General features: G+C 44.0%; 2 protein-coding genes across 5 annotated transcripts in view; one reads left to right on the top strand and one right to left on the bottom strand.

Moving 5' to 3' along the window:
• Ogfod1 (2-oxoglutarate and iron dependent oxygenase domain containing 1) overlaps window positions 1-7,360 on the top strand; it is a 29,397-nt gene extending 22,037 nt beyond the window's left edge. For both annotated transcript variants that reach the window (XM_075976904.1, XM_075976906.1), the window contains exons 11-13: window positions 1,846-1,968; window positions 2,424-2,482; window positions 3,118-7,360. In XM_075976904.1, the coding sequence (XP_075833019.1) occupies window positions 1,846-1,968; window positions 2,424-2,482; window positions 3,118-3,279 (344 nt within the window). In that variant the 3' untranslated portion in view covers window positions 3,280-7,360. The remainder of the gene's footprint in view (window positions 1-1,845; window positions 1,969-2,423; window positions 2,483-3,117) is intronic.
• The window catches only part of Bbs2 (Bardet-Biedl syndrome 2), a 353,246-nt gene continuing 340,255 nt past the window's right edge, over window positions 4,087-17,077 (bottom strand). For all 3 annotated transcript variants that reach the window (XM_075976900.1, XM_075976899.1, XM_075976901.1), the window contains 4 exons: window positions 15,132-15,269; window positions 13,760-13,872; window positions 10,197-10,345; window positions 4,087-7,851 (listed from right to left, as the gene is read on the bottom strand). In XM_075976900.1, the coding sequence (XP_075833015.1) occupies window positions 7,745-7,851; window positions 10,197-10,345; window positions 13,760-13,872; window positions 15,132-15,269 (507 nt within the window). In that variant the 3' untranslated portion in view covers window positions 4,087-7,744. The remainder of the gene's footprint in view (window positions 7,852-10,196; window positions 10,346-13,759; window positions 13,873-15,131; window positions 15,270-17,077) is intronic.

Below are 17,077 nucleotides of genomic sequence, written 5' to 3'. Positions count from 1 at the left end.
AGATCTTTTCATAATATCCCAGATTTTTTGGTTGTTTTGTACTTGGATTTTTTTTTCTTGTTTTTATCTTTAGTTTAACATTTTCTTTGACTGAGGTATCGATTTCTTTTACCTTGTTTCGGGGGCCTGAGAGAGTCTTCCATTTCTTGTACTGTATTGGTGAGGTTTATCTCTGAGGGTTTTGTTTGAGTTTCTAAATTTTCCATTTCCAGTTTGTCACATTGAATTTTCTTGTATTTTGGTTGGGAGCCTAGTTTTTCACGGCTGAGTCACTTCTCCAGCCCGAGATCAGGTTTTCTGTAGTCATTCTATTTTAACTTTCATGTTTTGAACAGTTTTCATTATTTTACTCCATTGATTTTGTTTTCTCAGACTTCATTAAAATATTTAAGTCCTCTTTAAGGTCTTTGGACGTATTTATAACTGCTGTCTTGAAGCCCTTGCCCTGTGCTTCAGCTGCACTGTATCTCCCAGGACCTACTGTAGCAGGGTTCCGGGGTTCCAGTACAGGCACTTTGTCTCGGCTCTCCATGTTAATGTTTTGTGCTGGTGTCTTGGCATCTGTAGTTAATGAGGTGATTCTAGGTGTTGATATCTGGTCTTGTATTTGTTGGATGGGTATTCTATTTCTTGATTTCTGTTGCCCTCTCTGGATCTAGGAAAGTATGGTTTGTAGATGTAAGTTTCTGTCCCACCTGGTCCCACAACCATTCAGTCCCAAATAAACACACAGAGGTTTATATTAATTATAAACTGTTTGGCCTATTGTTCAGGTTTATTACTAACTACCTCTTAGAACTTAAATTAACCTATAATTCGTATCTATGTTTAGCCACGGGGCTTGGTACTTTTTCTCAGTAAGGCCTTCTCATCTTGCTTTCTCTGCATCTGACCTTCAACAGTGTCTCTGCCTTTCCTCTTTCCAGAATTTTCTTAGTCTGGCTGTCCTGCCTATACTCCCTGCCTGGCTCCTGGCCAATCGACATTTTATTAAATCAATATGAGTGGCAAATCTTTACAGTGTACAAGAGCATTATCCCACAGCAGTGTGGTGTGGCTGTGAGTTCCCTGGTAGCGAGTGCTTCTGCAGGTCAGTGGGTGGCAGAGAGGACTAGAGATGGGCTGGGATGAAAGGATGAGAGGAGCTCTGGGAAAGAGCTAGGGGCACTCTCCGCAGTAAGAGTCAGGGTCCCCAGGGATTTGGAGGTGTGGTGGGATGAGGGGATCTTTCAAGTAGGATGCAGTAGGACAGAGAATAAGTCTGGAGAGACAGGATGAAAGGGCTAGAAGGCCCCTGGGTCTGTACCAAGAGTTGGAGTCATTAGTGAAGGGAGACAGGGTGAGAGGAAAGGCCTCTGCAAGCAGGCCGCTGCAGGGCTTGACGGGGAGAAAGAAGAGACTGTGACGAAGACAAGGTGTGTAGTGGCAAGGGTGAGGCCACGGGCAGGGGCTGGTAGGAAGGGTTTCTAGGTATCTGCAGCTGGTGAAGGAATGGAGGTGGGCTAAAAGTGACAGCTGACTGGATTGGCAGGAAAGAGTTAAACTGGGTCCTAAGAGGTGAGGCCCTCAGGGAATGGAGTAGGGAAGAGGGGGAGCCCCTGAAAGCTGCTACTGGAGGCTTCAGATGAGAGAGACCACACTAGAGACCAGAGAGGAGAGACAGTGAAACCCAGTGAGACCTGATTGCTGCAGATTATCACGAGACTTTACAGTGGCCTGCAGCTGAAGGGCTATGGGAATGCTTTCCACATGCTGTTCTGTCATTCCTAATCAGTATTCCCTGCAGTCAAGCATGTGTGTTAAAGTTGTAAATAATGTGCTGGGCGTTGTCTTGTGTTTTCTTAGAGTCGGGTGTTCCCATGTGCCAGGGGGAGCTGAGGCATTGGAAGACTGGTCACTACACGTTAGTCCACGACAACAGCAAGACTGAATTTGCCCTGGACCTGTTTCTCTACTGTGGCTGTGAAGGTAGGAAGGGGCAAGGCAATAAATTGTCTCCTTAGTCCAGGCAGGCTTCCAGGGGGACTCCCTCCAGCTGACCCAACCATAAGCACTTTCCTGTGGGCATGCTCGCACAGTTCTAGAGGATGCCGGGGATCATGAGTTTGTGTCCCCAAATCAGACTCTTGTCTGGGGATGGAAAGGTAGACCATACCTAATTATTTCCCTAGCTCTCCACCACAACAGCAGGGTCTATTTTTTTTTCAGTATAATTGCCCTTATCAGCGTATCTAACATTTAATTCCTTTAATTTTCTCATTCAATGTTAGTAAGTAAGCCTGTGTTCCAAGTTTAGCTGTCTGGGAAATGAGGTGTTTAAAGGAAAGGGAATCCACAGCAGCAGGTGCTAAATGCCAGTACAGATGACCCAGAGCCCTTGCTGTCCAGGGTGAGCTCAGTGCTGTTTGTCTTTCCCTTGTCAGGCTGGGAGCCAGAATATGGCGGCTTTACTTCCTACATTGCCAAGGGTGAAGATGAAGAGGTAAGAGTCTCCCTTCTCATAGCTAGTTCCCTTTCCTAGCTTGAAAAAGTTCTTTTCTTAAAACACCTGGTAATTTATTTACCTGATGGTTTGATTTTGGCTTTTTTGACGCAAGGTCTCACTATATGGCCCAGGCCAGCCTAGAACTCACTATCTCACCCAGGCTGGCCTCATACTTTCCACACCTGCCTCCACCTAGCAAGTGCTGAGATCGCAGGTGTGAGCCACCATGCCTGGCAAGAAACCTCAGTGAGTGCTCTTAGCTGATAAATTCATGCTGGCCTGCCTTGCAGTGGCTCTAATTTTACAAGGACATACTCGGCTTTGGAAGAAAAATCACCAAGCATTGTTCCACCTTACTGAGAACCTGTGGGTTAAGAGGCTTCTGCCCACTAATCTTTCTAGGCAGTTGGGAACAAACGCATTAGGCCAAATTTTCCTCTTTTCTAAGTGTTGCTAGTGAGTCAGAGCCTGTTGGAAAATGTCTTGACGGCGAAAAGCTCATCTCCTAATGAAGGATCTTTGAAAGACTCCCGCACCCCCCGACTTAAATACTCGCCGTGGAAAATGAGCGTGAATGGCTGCAGGGCTGAGAATGAGCTCTGCATTCTAACATCTCGTGTTTCCCGTTGCAGCTGCTCATAGTGAATCCAGAAAACAATTCTTTGGCATTGGTCTACAGAGACAGAGAAACTCTGAAATTTGTGAAGCACATTAACCACCGAAGCCTAGAGCAAAAGAAAACCTTCCCAAACAGAAGTGGTTTCTGGGACTTCGCCTTTGTCTATTATGAGTAACAGGGGTGGGCAAAGCCAACCAGCATCACTTCATCGTGCTGGGAAACCTGGAGTCCTCGTGGAGTGAAGGAAAGCATGCAGGCTGAGGGCGTCCTCCAGAGGGGCTGTCCTTACTGGCTGTGCTGTGCATGCAAACTGTAACACCAACCTTAGGAGGCAGAGGAAGGAGGGGCCTCCAGTTCCAAGGTCAGTGTGGTCTATATAGTGAGACCCTGTCCCAAAACAAAACAAATCTTGGTCATCCTTTTATGGAACTCAACCTAGACATCAGCCTCCAGCTATGTACTTATCTCTTGGTTTTTTAACCCCCATCTCACACACACACACACACATACACACATGCACACACTCAGTTCTTTTGGTTCTATAGTGACTGCCTCAGCAACTTCTAACTTTGGTGACTTTTTATTTATTGTGGTAAAATATATGTAACATAAAATGTAGCAGGATAACTTTTATTTTTTGGTTTGAGGGTTTTGTTTTTGACAAGGTTTTACTATGTAGCCCGGGCTAGCTCTGAACTACTGACCCTTCCACCTCAGCCTCCAAGTTCTGGTATCATAGGCATGAGCCACCACTCGCACCAGTTCTTGCATGTCCAGGTCGGTGGAACTGAGCACACTGGCAGTGCTCCAGAGCATCCATCACTGCCATCGTATCCCAAGTGAAATTCCGTGCCTTGTGAATAGTCAGCTCACTCGCTACTGCCTCTTCTCTCTTGACTGTTTGCCTCCTGAGTCATAAAGTATTTATCCCTTCATAATTGGCTTGCTTCACTTCGCACAAAGTCCTCAAGGTTCAACAGTCTTCCCTTCTTCTGTGTGGTTGTCGAAGCATGTGTAATCCGGTTCATGCTAAGTCTGAGAGCTGTGACAGTTTGAGTCATTGCACTGCTCCCCACTGTGGCCCGAGTTCCACCCTGGCTCTCAGGACTGTTTACTCACGTGGGTAGTGTTGCTTCATTGGGAAAGGTCTGGCTGAAAACTGCCTTGGCCCTGGGAATTATGTGGCTGAGAACGAGGACAGGCTGCTTACTGCCCTCTGTATTTACTCGCAGGTGTCGGGTCTTGGCTCTTTCACAGAGGTCAGATATCAGATATGCTGCATATCAGATATTTATATGATTCATTCCAGTAGCAAAACTATTTATGAAGTAGCAACGAAATAATTTTATGGCTGGGGGTCACCACAATGAGAGGAACTGTTTTAAGGGTTTGCAGCATTAGGACAGTTAAGAACCGCTCATCCACTGCCTTCCAAACCTAGAGCTGTGGCTTCTGTGAGTCTAGCCTCCCAGTGACCGGGTTCCTTAATGCTGGCGGGCCAGGTGTAAATTTTGTTGCCTTTTCCTTCTTTTAAAGACTAGCACCAGAAAGCCAAGTCAGAGTCACAGGAAGCCTCACTCTGCCTCCACTCTTTTCCCTGCTCTGCTCCATGGGGCTGTGACACAGCTCTTCCCACTACGGCACACACATGATGGCTGAACATGTCCCCACCCCACCCCGGGTCCGTTTGTTGTTGTCTCGATTTCTGTCTGTCCTTGCAGGTTTCAGTGTGGACTTTACTAATAGGAAAAGCACTGGGCCTTTAAATTTCTCATCCACACTTCTCTTTCGTGTCTTCAGACTCCACCCAAGTACCGCCTGTCTGTTAACATTGATGGACTCAGTTTGTTTGCTTTGTTCCACTAAGTAAAACACATTTAACATCATAGCCTAATGGATACTTACAAGTCTTAGGTGTTCTGATATTAAGCATAAAAAAGTAACTGTTAAATAATGATAAGAATATCCAGACCTAACTTGAGGAGGCATGAAACTTTAATCCCAGCTCTTAGGAGGTAGAGGCAAGATCAAGAGTTCTTCCCTCAGCTACACAGTGAGCTCAAGGCCAACCTGAGCAATAGTAGACCTCGTCTCAAAATCAAAGAAAGTTTGGGGAGAGCCGACACATCTTTATCCCGGCACTCGGGAGGCAGAGGCAGGCAGATCTGTAAGTTTGAGGCCCTGTTTCAACAAGAAAGAAAGACTATCCAGAGCGAGTTTGAGGGCTGTCTTCCCATGCCGGGCAGTGATGGGCATTCTCCATGTACACTGCTTTGGACTCCAGCGTCATCAACCACAGAGTACCGCTCAGGTAGGACTACACATACTTTGTTGCTAATGGTTAATTTTGAAGCCTGTGCTTTCTGAATCGCTGCAGACTAAAGGAAGGCACCCCCTCCTCCCTGTTTGGGGTACTGGGACTCTAATCCAGACTTGCTATGCCTCCAGTCATTCTTGCTTTCTTCTACCTTGTTTTGTTTGATTTTTCTTAGACATTGCAGGCCAGGCTGACCTTTAACTCAAGGCCCTCCTGCCTCAGGCTCCTCCGTGGCAGGATTACAGCAGTAAGCTACTGCATCCAGCTCCCTTGGTTTCTGATGTGACCTCATGAGTTGAACTTAGCTAACACTTTGTTTGTGGATTAACTCCACGAAGACCCAGGGAAAGTGCTAAAGAAAGCATCCTATGAGCCAAAGCATATATCTGTTAGCACCACCCAGCTTCTCCAGTTCTGGAGACCTGTGTCTCCTTTATCCCCATCTGCTATGGTCTGCCACAGCAGGACCTTTACAAGACTGAAAGAACCCTGGAGGGTCTTTCTGTCTCTGCTGAGCCTCCTGGCCTGCAAGAACAACAGAACCTGCAGATTGCTTTCTGTTCTGATGACAGTTGCTATTTGTCATCCGTCATGTGCCACATCATTGATGTTTCACTGAGATAAATGGCATATGACAGCGGGCCCATAAGTTTACAGTGGAGCTGAAGGATTCCTGTAGCCAGATCACTCATGGTCATGGTGACTGCAGGTACTCCAGAGGAAGGGTGGCTATGGGGGCTGGCGTTTCTGTGCATGTTACTGCCCTCTGAAGATCACAGTAAAACAGAACACAGGGGGAAGGCAGTGATGAAGATGGCAATCATAAGTGTGTGAGCCTGAGCCAGTGTGTGTGTCTTAGTTTTTAATAAAAATTTCAGAAAGTTTTTTAAAAAATTGAAAATAACTTTGAGGAGATATTTTTGTACAGTTATACAGTATAAAGTGTTATAAGTCAGTTATAAAAATTACAGTTTAAAATAAAGGCGTTCTATTCCATAAGCTAAGGCTACTGAACATAGAGTATTTTTAATGTGGTGCACAGGTCGGGAGCCTGAAAGCTTCCGCTTGTCTGTCCAGGTACACTGTCGGGTTTGCATAATGAACCTGCCTCAGCTCTGACTCTGCTTCATTCCTGATTCTGACTGACTGCTGCTTTGGGCATGGGGCAAGAGTCAATGTGGATTCTTAATACCTCTTCTTGGTAAAAGCTATGCTACTTTCTGTGTGACCAATGAATGGCATGTTTCTTTCTGTCCTTAGTAGTGAGCCTCTAACTTCTTTTTACTTTGTTTTCTTATTTATTGGTGTTTTGAGAAGGGTCTCTGTGCACACCCTAGCTCCCCATCTGCTAAGATTACAGAAGTATAGCACCGTGTCCAGCTCTGAACTTCCAGTTCTTGTACTCCTTTTCCTCAAGGTGGGTCTCCCCCGAAGATAACAGCTTCCTATCTTTTCAGATTATATAAATATGCATGTTCATTTTTGAGAAATTAAAACAAAATTAAAATTGTGGAAAAATACAAAGGTCAGTTGAAATCTCACCCTGCGACAAGGCCTTGTTGCTTTGAGTGTGCCAGCATGGCTGCCCTGCACTGCGTTAGGAAGCATGGTTCCTCTCTGCGCTCTCTGCCCCTTCTCCTAGTGGGAAGAGACAAAGACAAGGTTCTAGGCAGCCTTGCAGGCAGGGCTCTGACGGAGTGACTTAAAGCCACCACTGCATACAAGAATGAAACAGTTACCTGAGTGCTCCTTAAGCAAGTCTCTTTCAGGTACTTAGAATGAACACAAGCGGGCAGTGAAGCATTTGGAGATCTGCCGACAGACTGCCTTCAAATTTGTTTTCCTTAATATAAATTTGTTTACACACATCTTTGAATGATTAAAAATTTTGAATGTCTGTATTTTTGTTTTTCCCCACAAAATAAAGATGTTTTGTGCATCTCTGTTAATGGTGGTAATTTATAATCAACAAGGACCAGTATCTTTTATTTTTAATAAGAAAGTAAATACTCCATTTCAAATTTTAAAATTCAATTACAATTTCAAGGAGAAAGGAGATAAAAGCTTATATAAAAGAACAAGCTAAACTCTGACACCCTGATGTTTTAAGGTAGCCACACTATTTCATACAAATCAGCAAAGTATTATAGATGTCAAATGAAAGGAGACTGACTTTCAGATGAACAGCTGTGTTTAGTTATATACATTACAGTGGCTTTCATTCTTAGCAACCTGGACTCGCCAGGATGTGACTGGGAGCAAATCAGCCTGGATTCCTAGACATGAACCGTTTTCAGGAGCTTCCTTCTTTGGTCTTGCTCTCCTATGAAGGAGCAGTCCCCACCCGCATGATTCTGAAGAGTGTGTTGATGTTGTTGCTTCGAATCGCATCCCTACAAGCACTGATCACCTGGTTCTTCGGCTTTCCAACTGTGTAAGAAAAAACATCAAAAGGGAAGTTAAAAGCCAAGCCAGGCATAGTGGCCCACACCTTTACTCCCAGCACTTGGGAGGCAGAGGCAGGCAGATCTCTGAGTTTGAGGCCAGCCTGGTCTACAGAGCGAGTTCCAGGACAGCCTGAGCTACAAAGTTCAATCCTGTATCAACCAAACAAAAAAGAAAAAAGAAAAGAAAAGAAAAGAAATGAAATGAAAAGCCAGTTTGAAGACAGCATAAAACCAGGGTAGAAAAGAGTTGCTTGAGTTACATAAATTTTACTAATGTGTTAACCTAGAAAAGACTGAGTTTATTACAAAACAAACTTGGAGAGCATCTCAAGCCAGAATCCAAGCAGGTGTGTATAGCTGAATCAGTGCTCACACTCCCAGTGAAGACCACTCGAGAGGCCGGAGCGCTGTCAGAACAGCAGCTCTCGGGCTGGTTACTGCTTCCTGTTCTCCATACTTCCAAAATGGACACTTGGCTAGTTAGTGTTCAGTCTTTTTCTTTTCTTTTCTAATTGAAGACTATTTACTTCCTTGGATTATAAACTGCTGGGGTTCAGCCTTGGCTCGGGTTCAGGTCCTGAGGCAGGGAAGAGGTATCAGCGCAAGGAAAAATTCTAACCACCAGTGGATTGCACTCAAGTGGCCCTGAATATCAGATCAAGCTGTCTTTATTTATACTTAAACAGAGTTTTTTGCTTTTTTTTTAAACCAAGGTTACATTAACAGCTTTATTATTGGCTCCTTTTTTGGCTTAAGAAATACATCATATTTTAAGAAATATACCATAATTATTATTATTGCCCCCACTGATTTCCTTTATGCTTCCCCAAACACACTTTCCCACCCCCTACATAACCTTATTCTAGACGTAGAATTCAGCAGTTTTGCAGGTCTAAATATCCATCCAGAGTCCTGCTCTTATGTCAGCTGGCGGCGACTTGGGGTTACAAAGTTAAAAAGTAACAGACATGGGTACAATGGTTTAAAAACAACAATATTTAAATCCAAACAATTCTTTTGTGTCTTAAAGATATACTTTTATACAGTTCCCTTTTCCACAAGACGGTCCCATGTCTCAACCTCTCTGTAAAAGGCAGACTTTGATAAGGCACTCTTTTCTGATCTCACTATACCATACTTCTTCCACTAATATAGTATTATGATTTAACATTTATGTGTATGGTAAAGATGGGTCTCTCCATCCCATATTTCACATTGTATTTTCCCCACTGGATCATACTAGGTCCTATCATTGATTCTATGTGTTTGGTATCCATGGAACTTACTCTCAACAGTTGATACTATGTGTATTCCTGAGGCCTTTTCCCTATTCTGTGTGTGCATGCCTGTGAGACATGGCTAATGTTCCAAGTGCTGTTTTTTCATATGTACAAAGCTCCCAGGATTAGGAGTTATAGTTCGTAATTTCAGATAAGAGATTTGGGAAGCCCTAGCTCCCTGTTGAATATTAGGAGAAAATATTCGAGAAAGCACAGAATATCCAGGGAAAATTACAGCTATTCCAAGTAAAACTAAAAACCACCCAAAAATCACCAATATGAGAGAGAAAAGAACCTGCAAGCTACATGAACTTTGCAATCCCTACATGTCCCATGAACTACGATCCTTGCCAGGTGAGAGTCCGTTTCCACGGTGCCTTGCCCAAGAAACCCACTGGATAGGTAGTCTTATGCTGATCCAAGACTAGGCTGCATGTTCCCCTCAATAAACATTAAGTTTTCCTTGAGAACAGTGGTTCTTAACCTTCCTAATGCTGCGACCCTTTAATACAGGTCCTCATGTTGTGGTCACCCTCAACTATAAAATTATTTCCTTGCTATTTCATAACTGTAATTCTGCTAGTTATGAATCGTAATGTAAACATCTATATGCAGCCCCTGTGAAGGATCCTATGGGTTGCCACCCACATGCTGAGAGCCACCACTTTAGCAGCTACCGCAAGATCTTAGAAAAGGAGCTCAGGGCTTTATTTCTTTTGTGTTTCGTTTTCTTTTTTAAGACAGAGTAGCTCTGGCTGCCCTGGAACTCACTTTAAGACCAGATGGCCTCAAACTTACAAGAAATCTGCCTGCTTCTACCTTCTGAGTATTGGGATTAAAGGTATGCACCACCGTGCTTCATAAGACTTTTTTTTTTAATCTGTCTGGAGGAAACTAAAGCCTTTGGTCTGAGTGAGAGAAACCCAGGTGCAGCCAGCTCTGGGGTGTTGAAGGCAGGCTGCTTTAGGACCCACTGTGAGCTACAATCTTCCATAATTGTCATCTTTCAAAACATCACAGACAAATCCCAGTGCCAGGAAAGACTCACCACGAAGACGGCCTGCTCTCTGGATTGCTTGGTTCACGGCCTTCAGGTTTCCTAGCAGCTCAGTATGGTTGTTACATCGAATCTTATATCCGTTCAGCAGATCCTTATTAAGGTCATAGAGTTCCATATAACGATTCTTCATTGTCTTCCTGTGGAAATCAGTAGAAGCCTAGTATTATGATTTAACAGTTTTTAGTCGCATTAAGAAAGAAAATAGCCAGGTACGATGACACACATCTGTTAATCCCAGCACTTGGCAGGCTGAGGCAAGAGGATTATAAATCCAAAGCCAGCCTGGGCCACTAGTGAGATGCTGTCTCAGAAGAACAGAGGAAGAAAGGAGAAAACACGTTTTTAGTTGTATTTTCATCAATATAGACTAATTACGGAGGTTTGCTTTAACAACATCCAAAAGTTTCCATCAAAATATCCTTTTTCTTGCAGATAGATAGAAAACAAGTGAGGTTTCTGAGCAATTGGTCCATGGTTTGTTTAGATTTAGAAGCTTACCTCCCTGGGGTCAGCAAGGCAGTAGCCGGCTTTAAATTTCAAATTAGTAATTTATTAGATAAAGAGGCCTATTAAAATATTTCCAGAGAACAGACTCAGATTCATATTTTATAAAGTTTAAAAAACCATGAGCTAGTGAGATGACTCAGTGGATAAGGGTCCTTGCTACCAAGCCTAGTTAATTGAGTTCAGTCCTCCAGGAAGGAGCCTCACCTGTGTGAAACCCAATGCTAAAGTTACCAATATCAGAGAAACAACAGCACAAGCTGGAGACCCAGAAGTACTTGACTATCGAAAGCAAAACTCTCATTTACAGGACACATCTGGAAATTCTTTTGTTTGTTTGATTTTGTTTTCCAAGACAGGGTTTCCTGGCTGTCTTGGAACTCGCTTTATAGACCAAGTTGGCTTCAAACTCAGTCCACCTGTTTCTGCCTCCTGGATTAAAGGTGTGCACTACCACACTTGGCCACATCTGGAAATTCTTAAGTAGCATTTTATAAAATCAAGTGTTCATTAATACAGAAAACTATAATTACAAAAAATGCAATATAAAGCAAAGCTACTGTTCATAAAGCAAAGAATAGATAATACATAGGCTCAAACTTCACATGGAAAAAATGATTGCAAGACAGCTTTTTGTTGTTGTTGTTTTGGTTTTTGGCTTCTTTTTTTAAATATTTATTTATTTATTATGTATACAATATTCTGTCTGTCTGTATGTCTGCAGGCCAGAAGAGGGCATCAGACCTCATTACAGATGGTTGTGAGCCACCATGTGGTTGCCGGGAATTGAACTCAGGACCTTTGGAAGAGCAGGCAATGCTCTTAACCACTGAGCCATCTCTCCAGCCCCGGTTTTTGGCTTCTTGAGACAGGGTTTCTCTGTAGCAGCCCTGTCTCTGCTGAAACTCACTCTGTAGACCAGGCAGGCCTTGAACTCAGAGATCTGCCTGCCTCTGCCTCCCAAGTGCTGGTATTAAAGGTGTGCGCCACCACTGCCTGGTACACTGCCCAGCACTAGAACAGTTTTTGAGACAAGACAAAAACAAAACCCTTGAAGTGGTTGATACCCAAATGAAGGAAGAAGCCTCAGAGCAGCTCCTGAGAAACAAACAGGACTAGAACAAATAAAAAGCCATCCTACCGTGTATTCCTGCTAACACAACACCATTTTATTGTCACTTCCAAAATTAATAAATCACTGAAGTTGCAAAGAGCAAACAAGCACAAGCGATGAGGGAGGACTAAGCATTCAGGCCTGTAGCCTCCTCCCCCTCCCCCCCGCCCTGCAGCCTCCGCCCCCCTCAACCCCTGCACAGGAGGTCCAAGGCAGGATGACTAGGTATGAGGCTAGCTTCACAAAACCATACTAAAACCAGAAGTACTATATGATCCAGCAACCTGCTTCGGGGTGCTGTCCAGAAGAACTGAGATGGGGGTCTTTAAAAGGCTAGCGCCCCGTGTGCACTGCAGCGCTGCTCACAGAACAACACACGAGTGAGAAAGCCCACGGAAACTGGAGAAACATCTTAGGAGGCCTCCAGAAAGAAGGAAACTGTAATATGCAACACGGAAATAAGCCGGTCCCAAAGCGACAAATACTACATAATGCCACTTCTATGAGGAATCTATAAAACTGCCAAAAATGATAGCGTCAAGTAGACGGGTGTCTGCCAGGGGCTGGAGAGAGGGGATCATCGGGAGCTGCACATCACTGGGGCCACAGAGGACCCTGTACTCACAGAAGCACTAAGAGAATCAGGAATGTCAATCACAAAGCAGTGTCTCCTCAATGCAGGGAAAGAAACCAAATGCCTGCATTCCGTCCAGAAAGCTGACAGTGGAGTCTGTTAGTGACCTGGTGACCCTTTGCTCTCGGAAGAGACACAGCTTACCCAAATTCCTCAGACTTATCATCCCAGACTCTTCCCTCCCTGGACTGTAGCCCATCCTTAGGGGCAAGTACTTTATATAGCCTGCTGACCGCTACGCTATCCAGAGAGCAAACTGGATTCTAGACCTTTTAGCTACAGTCCCCACCCTGTGTAAGAGTCTCTAATGTCACACTGTAAGCTTTATTGTGCACCTGGAACTGGACTAGTTGGACCGACTGTTGCCCAGAAACCTTTTTCCCAAATTGTACTGTGTTTTAAATATGCTGATGATGAATTGCCTGTTATTAGACTCCCTGAAGTCAAGAGCTAGTCTCCAGGACAGGCTCCAAAACTACAAAGAAACCCTATCTGGGAAAGAAAACAAAACCCCCAGTCTGACCCAGGTTGACTACGCCAGTCTGCACTGGGCTTTCATTCTCAGCTCTTCGTGCGGTTCAACTCATTGCTCTACTTATGAATCTCATAACATCCCATATACTGTTGATGTTATTTTGGATTTGAGGATTTGCTATGATTTTGATATGGTTTAAGTTGTGCCCTTCAAAGGTGTTAATTATAAGAGGTAGTAGGACCTTTTAAACAGTATAGCACGAGATGTATGAGATCATCAGCCTTTGAAAAAGATTAAGAAGATCTCACTGGGTTCTGGTTAGTTTTCACAAGAGAACGGCTGTAAGAGAAAAAGATGAGTCTGTCTGGTTTCCAGTGCTGCATACAGCTTCCTGCTCTTGCATGCACTCCTGCTATGGTGCCGTCCACCACTGGACAATACAGTCAGGAAGGCCCTCACCAGAACCAGGGCAGCATGACTGGGACTTCGAGCCTCCAAAAACTAAATAAACTGCTCTTTTTATATGTTATTCAGTCTTAGGCATTTTTGTTATACCAATGGGAAGCAGACAAATACAAGATTTTTTTATAAATATTGTCTTTATGAATATTGTATAAATATGCTAGCTATAGATGAGTACAAGTTTCTCTAAGCCTTACCCTAAAAGCAAGATTTCTGGGTCACAGAGTACAGTTTTAGCCTTGCCAATTCAATCAATGCTAATGGAATCAATTTAGACTCCACCGAGCAGCATCTGAGAGTTCCTACTCCATACTGCTCACTTGTTTGACTCTGCGCTTACCCCAGCTATGGCAAATACTCACATATCCCTCATCAGACGCGCATCCTCAGCTCTGACCAGCAAACTTCGGATGAGATTAGAGTTATCAGCCATGTCGGCACTGAGCTTTTGATGCACAGAATGATACTCATCCACCTAGAGACCGAGAACACACAGAAATTAATAAGGTTCACAAGCTTCTAGAAGACTGAGAAGACACTGTCTGCCACATACAGAGCCCCTCCTCCTCCCATGGGGTCATACCAGCCTAAGTACCTCTACATTCATCTCCTTTTCCCCTTATCCCTGCCCACCCCCGAGGCAGGGTTTCTCTATGAGACAGTCCTACTGTCCTGGAACTTGCTATGTAGACCAGGCTGGCCTCGAACCCACAGAGATCTGCCTACCTCTGACTCCTAAGTGTTGGGATTAAAAGCCTGCACCACCACTGCCAGCCATTCATCTCCTTCAGTGAATAATACCCCAGGTTACACCTTCCTATGCCAAAATCAAGAGTCCAAGCAAAATACATAAGGTTTTAGTGATTTGTGGTGATAACGGATGAGATTTTGGTTTCTATAAGGGTGTTTTCCTTGGGAGGGGGCAGTGCAATACTAAGTATAGAACTCTGGGCATTAAGTGTTCTACCACTAAGCTGCAGCCCCTGCCCCTAAGAGTATCATATTATACTGCAGCAGATCATAATCCTTATTTGTAGGGCCCTGGTCTCCCTTATTCCTGGGGTGCATTAGCGGGGACAGTTTATGATCAGCTAACTAAGCTTCCTGTGTGTTTCTGTGCTCTCCCTGCCCTGCCTGGTGGTTAGCTGCAGGGCATTTACTCCATTGTTATTATAGTAATTTCCCACCTGCCTGGGCGGAGATCCTTGTGCAGCAGTTAGCTACTTAAGGATTTCCCCAAGTCTAAATAAATGGCAGTCGGCTTGATCTCCTTTCTAACGACCCTGGTCTCTCTGTGTGTTCTTTTCAATCTCCAGGCCCTTGCTCGACTTGTGTTTGGTACAGTGGCACGCAAACTGTACCGAGGGTGTAACACAAAATCGGGTGTTACACTTATTTTTCCTTTTTAATTTTGAATTTGGGTTTTTGGAAAGCAATGATCTCAAGACCAAAGTGGAAAGAGCAGATTAAATGGCCAGAAGTAATGATGTGATGTGGGCTTGAAAGAGCATCCTCTGGAACCAGGGTATGCGTGGGATGAAGAGTAACCATTTCACACTCGTCCCTTAAGGAACTCACCAACCATCACCTAAGGCTTACAAAATTTTTAGAACAGGATTATCACATAGCTTATGTACATGTAAGGACACATACGTACATACACGCATTATACATGCACATCTTTCCTCATTTCCTAGGAGAAATATTCCAGCCCGGAGGCTGCCAGGGTCTCACCTTCACCAGCACTTTTCGTAACTCCTCAAAGTAGACAGGAAAATCTGCTTCTACCTGAAGGTCTTCAATGGCAAAGAAAGACGCCATCGACTGGATTATATCACCAGCCAGATCGATATCATCAGTATTGACAGTGATCTACCCAGGGAAAAATAGGCAAGTTTAGCATCCTCACAGATGGATGAGAAATAGCACCTGACTTTCTCAATGGTCCACACAATTCTTTTGCTGTTTTGTTTTATTTGTGTTATTTGGGTTTGATTTTTTAAAGATGGGAACTCTCTCTGCAGCTCTGGCTGTTCTGGAACTCACTATGTAGACCAGGCTGGCCTCAAACTCAGAGAACCACCTGCCTCTGCCTCCCGAGTGCTGGGATTAAAGGCGTGCACCACCATCGCCCACACACAATTCTTGAGAATATGTGTAGGTGGAAGGCTGTCTCACAGCCGCTCTCAAATAATCACTTAGAGGCTTAATATAAATTACAAATTCAGCCAATAGCTCAGGCTTATTATTAACTAGCTCTTACATTTTAAATTAACCCATGTTCCTTGTTTATGCTCTGCCACATGGCGGTACCATAGCATGGCACTTTCATCTCCTGCTCCCCTCTACAGCTGACTGGCTACTCCCTTGATTCTGCCTTTCTTCCCAGCATTCTCCTACTCTTGACTCCCATACCTAACTTTTTTCTGTTCAGTTATTGGCCAGCAAGATTCTTTATTAAACCAATCACAGCGACAAATCTTCACTAAAGGATTATTCTACAACAAATGTGTGTTTGTGTATTGATGAAGTCAAGCTGCTTTTAGGGAATTATAAACCATAGTCATTATTGCTTGCAGCCGGCTAAAAGGTCACTCCTCTATCCTTATAAACTAAATGCAACATTAGCCAAACAATTAATATGATTCTGTGCCAAGTGTCATTCAAACCTAACCTCCCAAGTATCTGGGACTATAGGTCATACCATTGCACCTGGCTTTGTGACCAAGAGAAAGAAACACAGCAAACAGTCCAACAAGAAAAACACGGTGTCCTTGAGAACAGCTAGACAGTAAGTGACTTCTGACATTGTTCTATCTCATAATGTAAAAATGTCTGCAGTGGGAATGGAAGCTAGAAGTTCCACAGTGAGCAGCTCAATCATGGAGGGAAAGCTCAATCAGGGACGTCAACTGACTGCCTCAGTTTCTCCACTGCATGTCTGCTGGGTGTTGTGGACTCCAACTGATAGTACTACTGTGGAATGCTCTCTCAATTGGCCTCTCTAGTCATCTCTGCTGGATGCGGTGAACTCCTGATCTGATGGTGTTTTGCTGTCTGTTGGCTACTGCTCTCTCTGCTGCCTGCTACTGATTTTCTCACTTTTGCTTGCTATATACCCAATAAATTTACTCATTCAAAACAAAAATAAAAAGAACGACTATCTTAGATAGATTATTCTCCAGACCTTACAGAATAGTGCCCCTCTATATTCATTCCCATTCATCATGATTATGTTTTTATTTTTGGGCTTTTGGTGGTGTTTTGTTTTGTTTGAGACAGCCCAGACTTGAGCTCACAGAGATCCACCAGCCTCTGCCTCCTGAACCTCCACACCCTGCTTCTTACAGTTATTTTTAATTGTCAACTTGACACAATTTAGAATCAACTGTAAAGGAGCTTTAATGGACTGAACTGAACTGGACTGGAGGGCCTGTGGGCAGCCTACATGGGGTTTTCTTAGTTAGGGTAACTGAGGTGGGAAGGCACACCCTGAAATGTGGGCAGCACCAGTTCATGGACTGGGGGCAGGACTGAAGGGAAAAGAGCAAACAGCACTAGCACACGTTAGTTCCTGCTCTCTGTCTTGACTGGGACATAAACATGGTCATCAATGTAAAGCTCCAGCCACTGCAAGTTCTCCACAGCAATGGACTGTGGGCCTGGAACTAAAACTCAAA

The sequence above is a fragment of the Microtus pennsylvanicus genome, chromosome 6 (assembly GCF_037038515.1).
Source record: "Microtus pennsylvanicus isolate mMicPen1 chromosome 6, mMicPen1.hap1, whole genome shotgun sequence".
Classification (NCBI taxonomy): Eukaryota; Metazoa; Chordata; class Mammalia; order Rodentia; family Cricetidae; genus Microtus; species Microtus pennsylvanicus.
The sequence above is the reverse complement of the archived record's forward strand: the minus strand, read 5'-3'. Positions and strand labels throughout refer to the sequence as shown.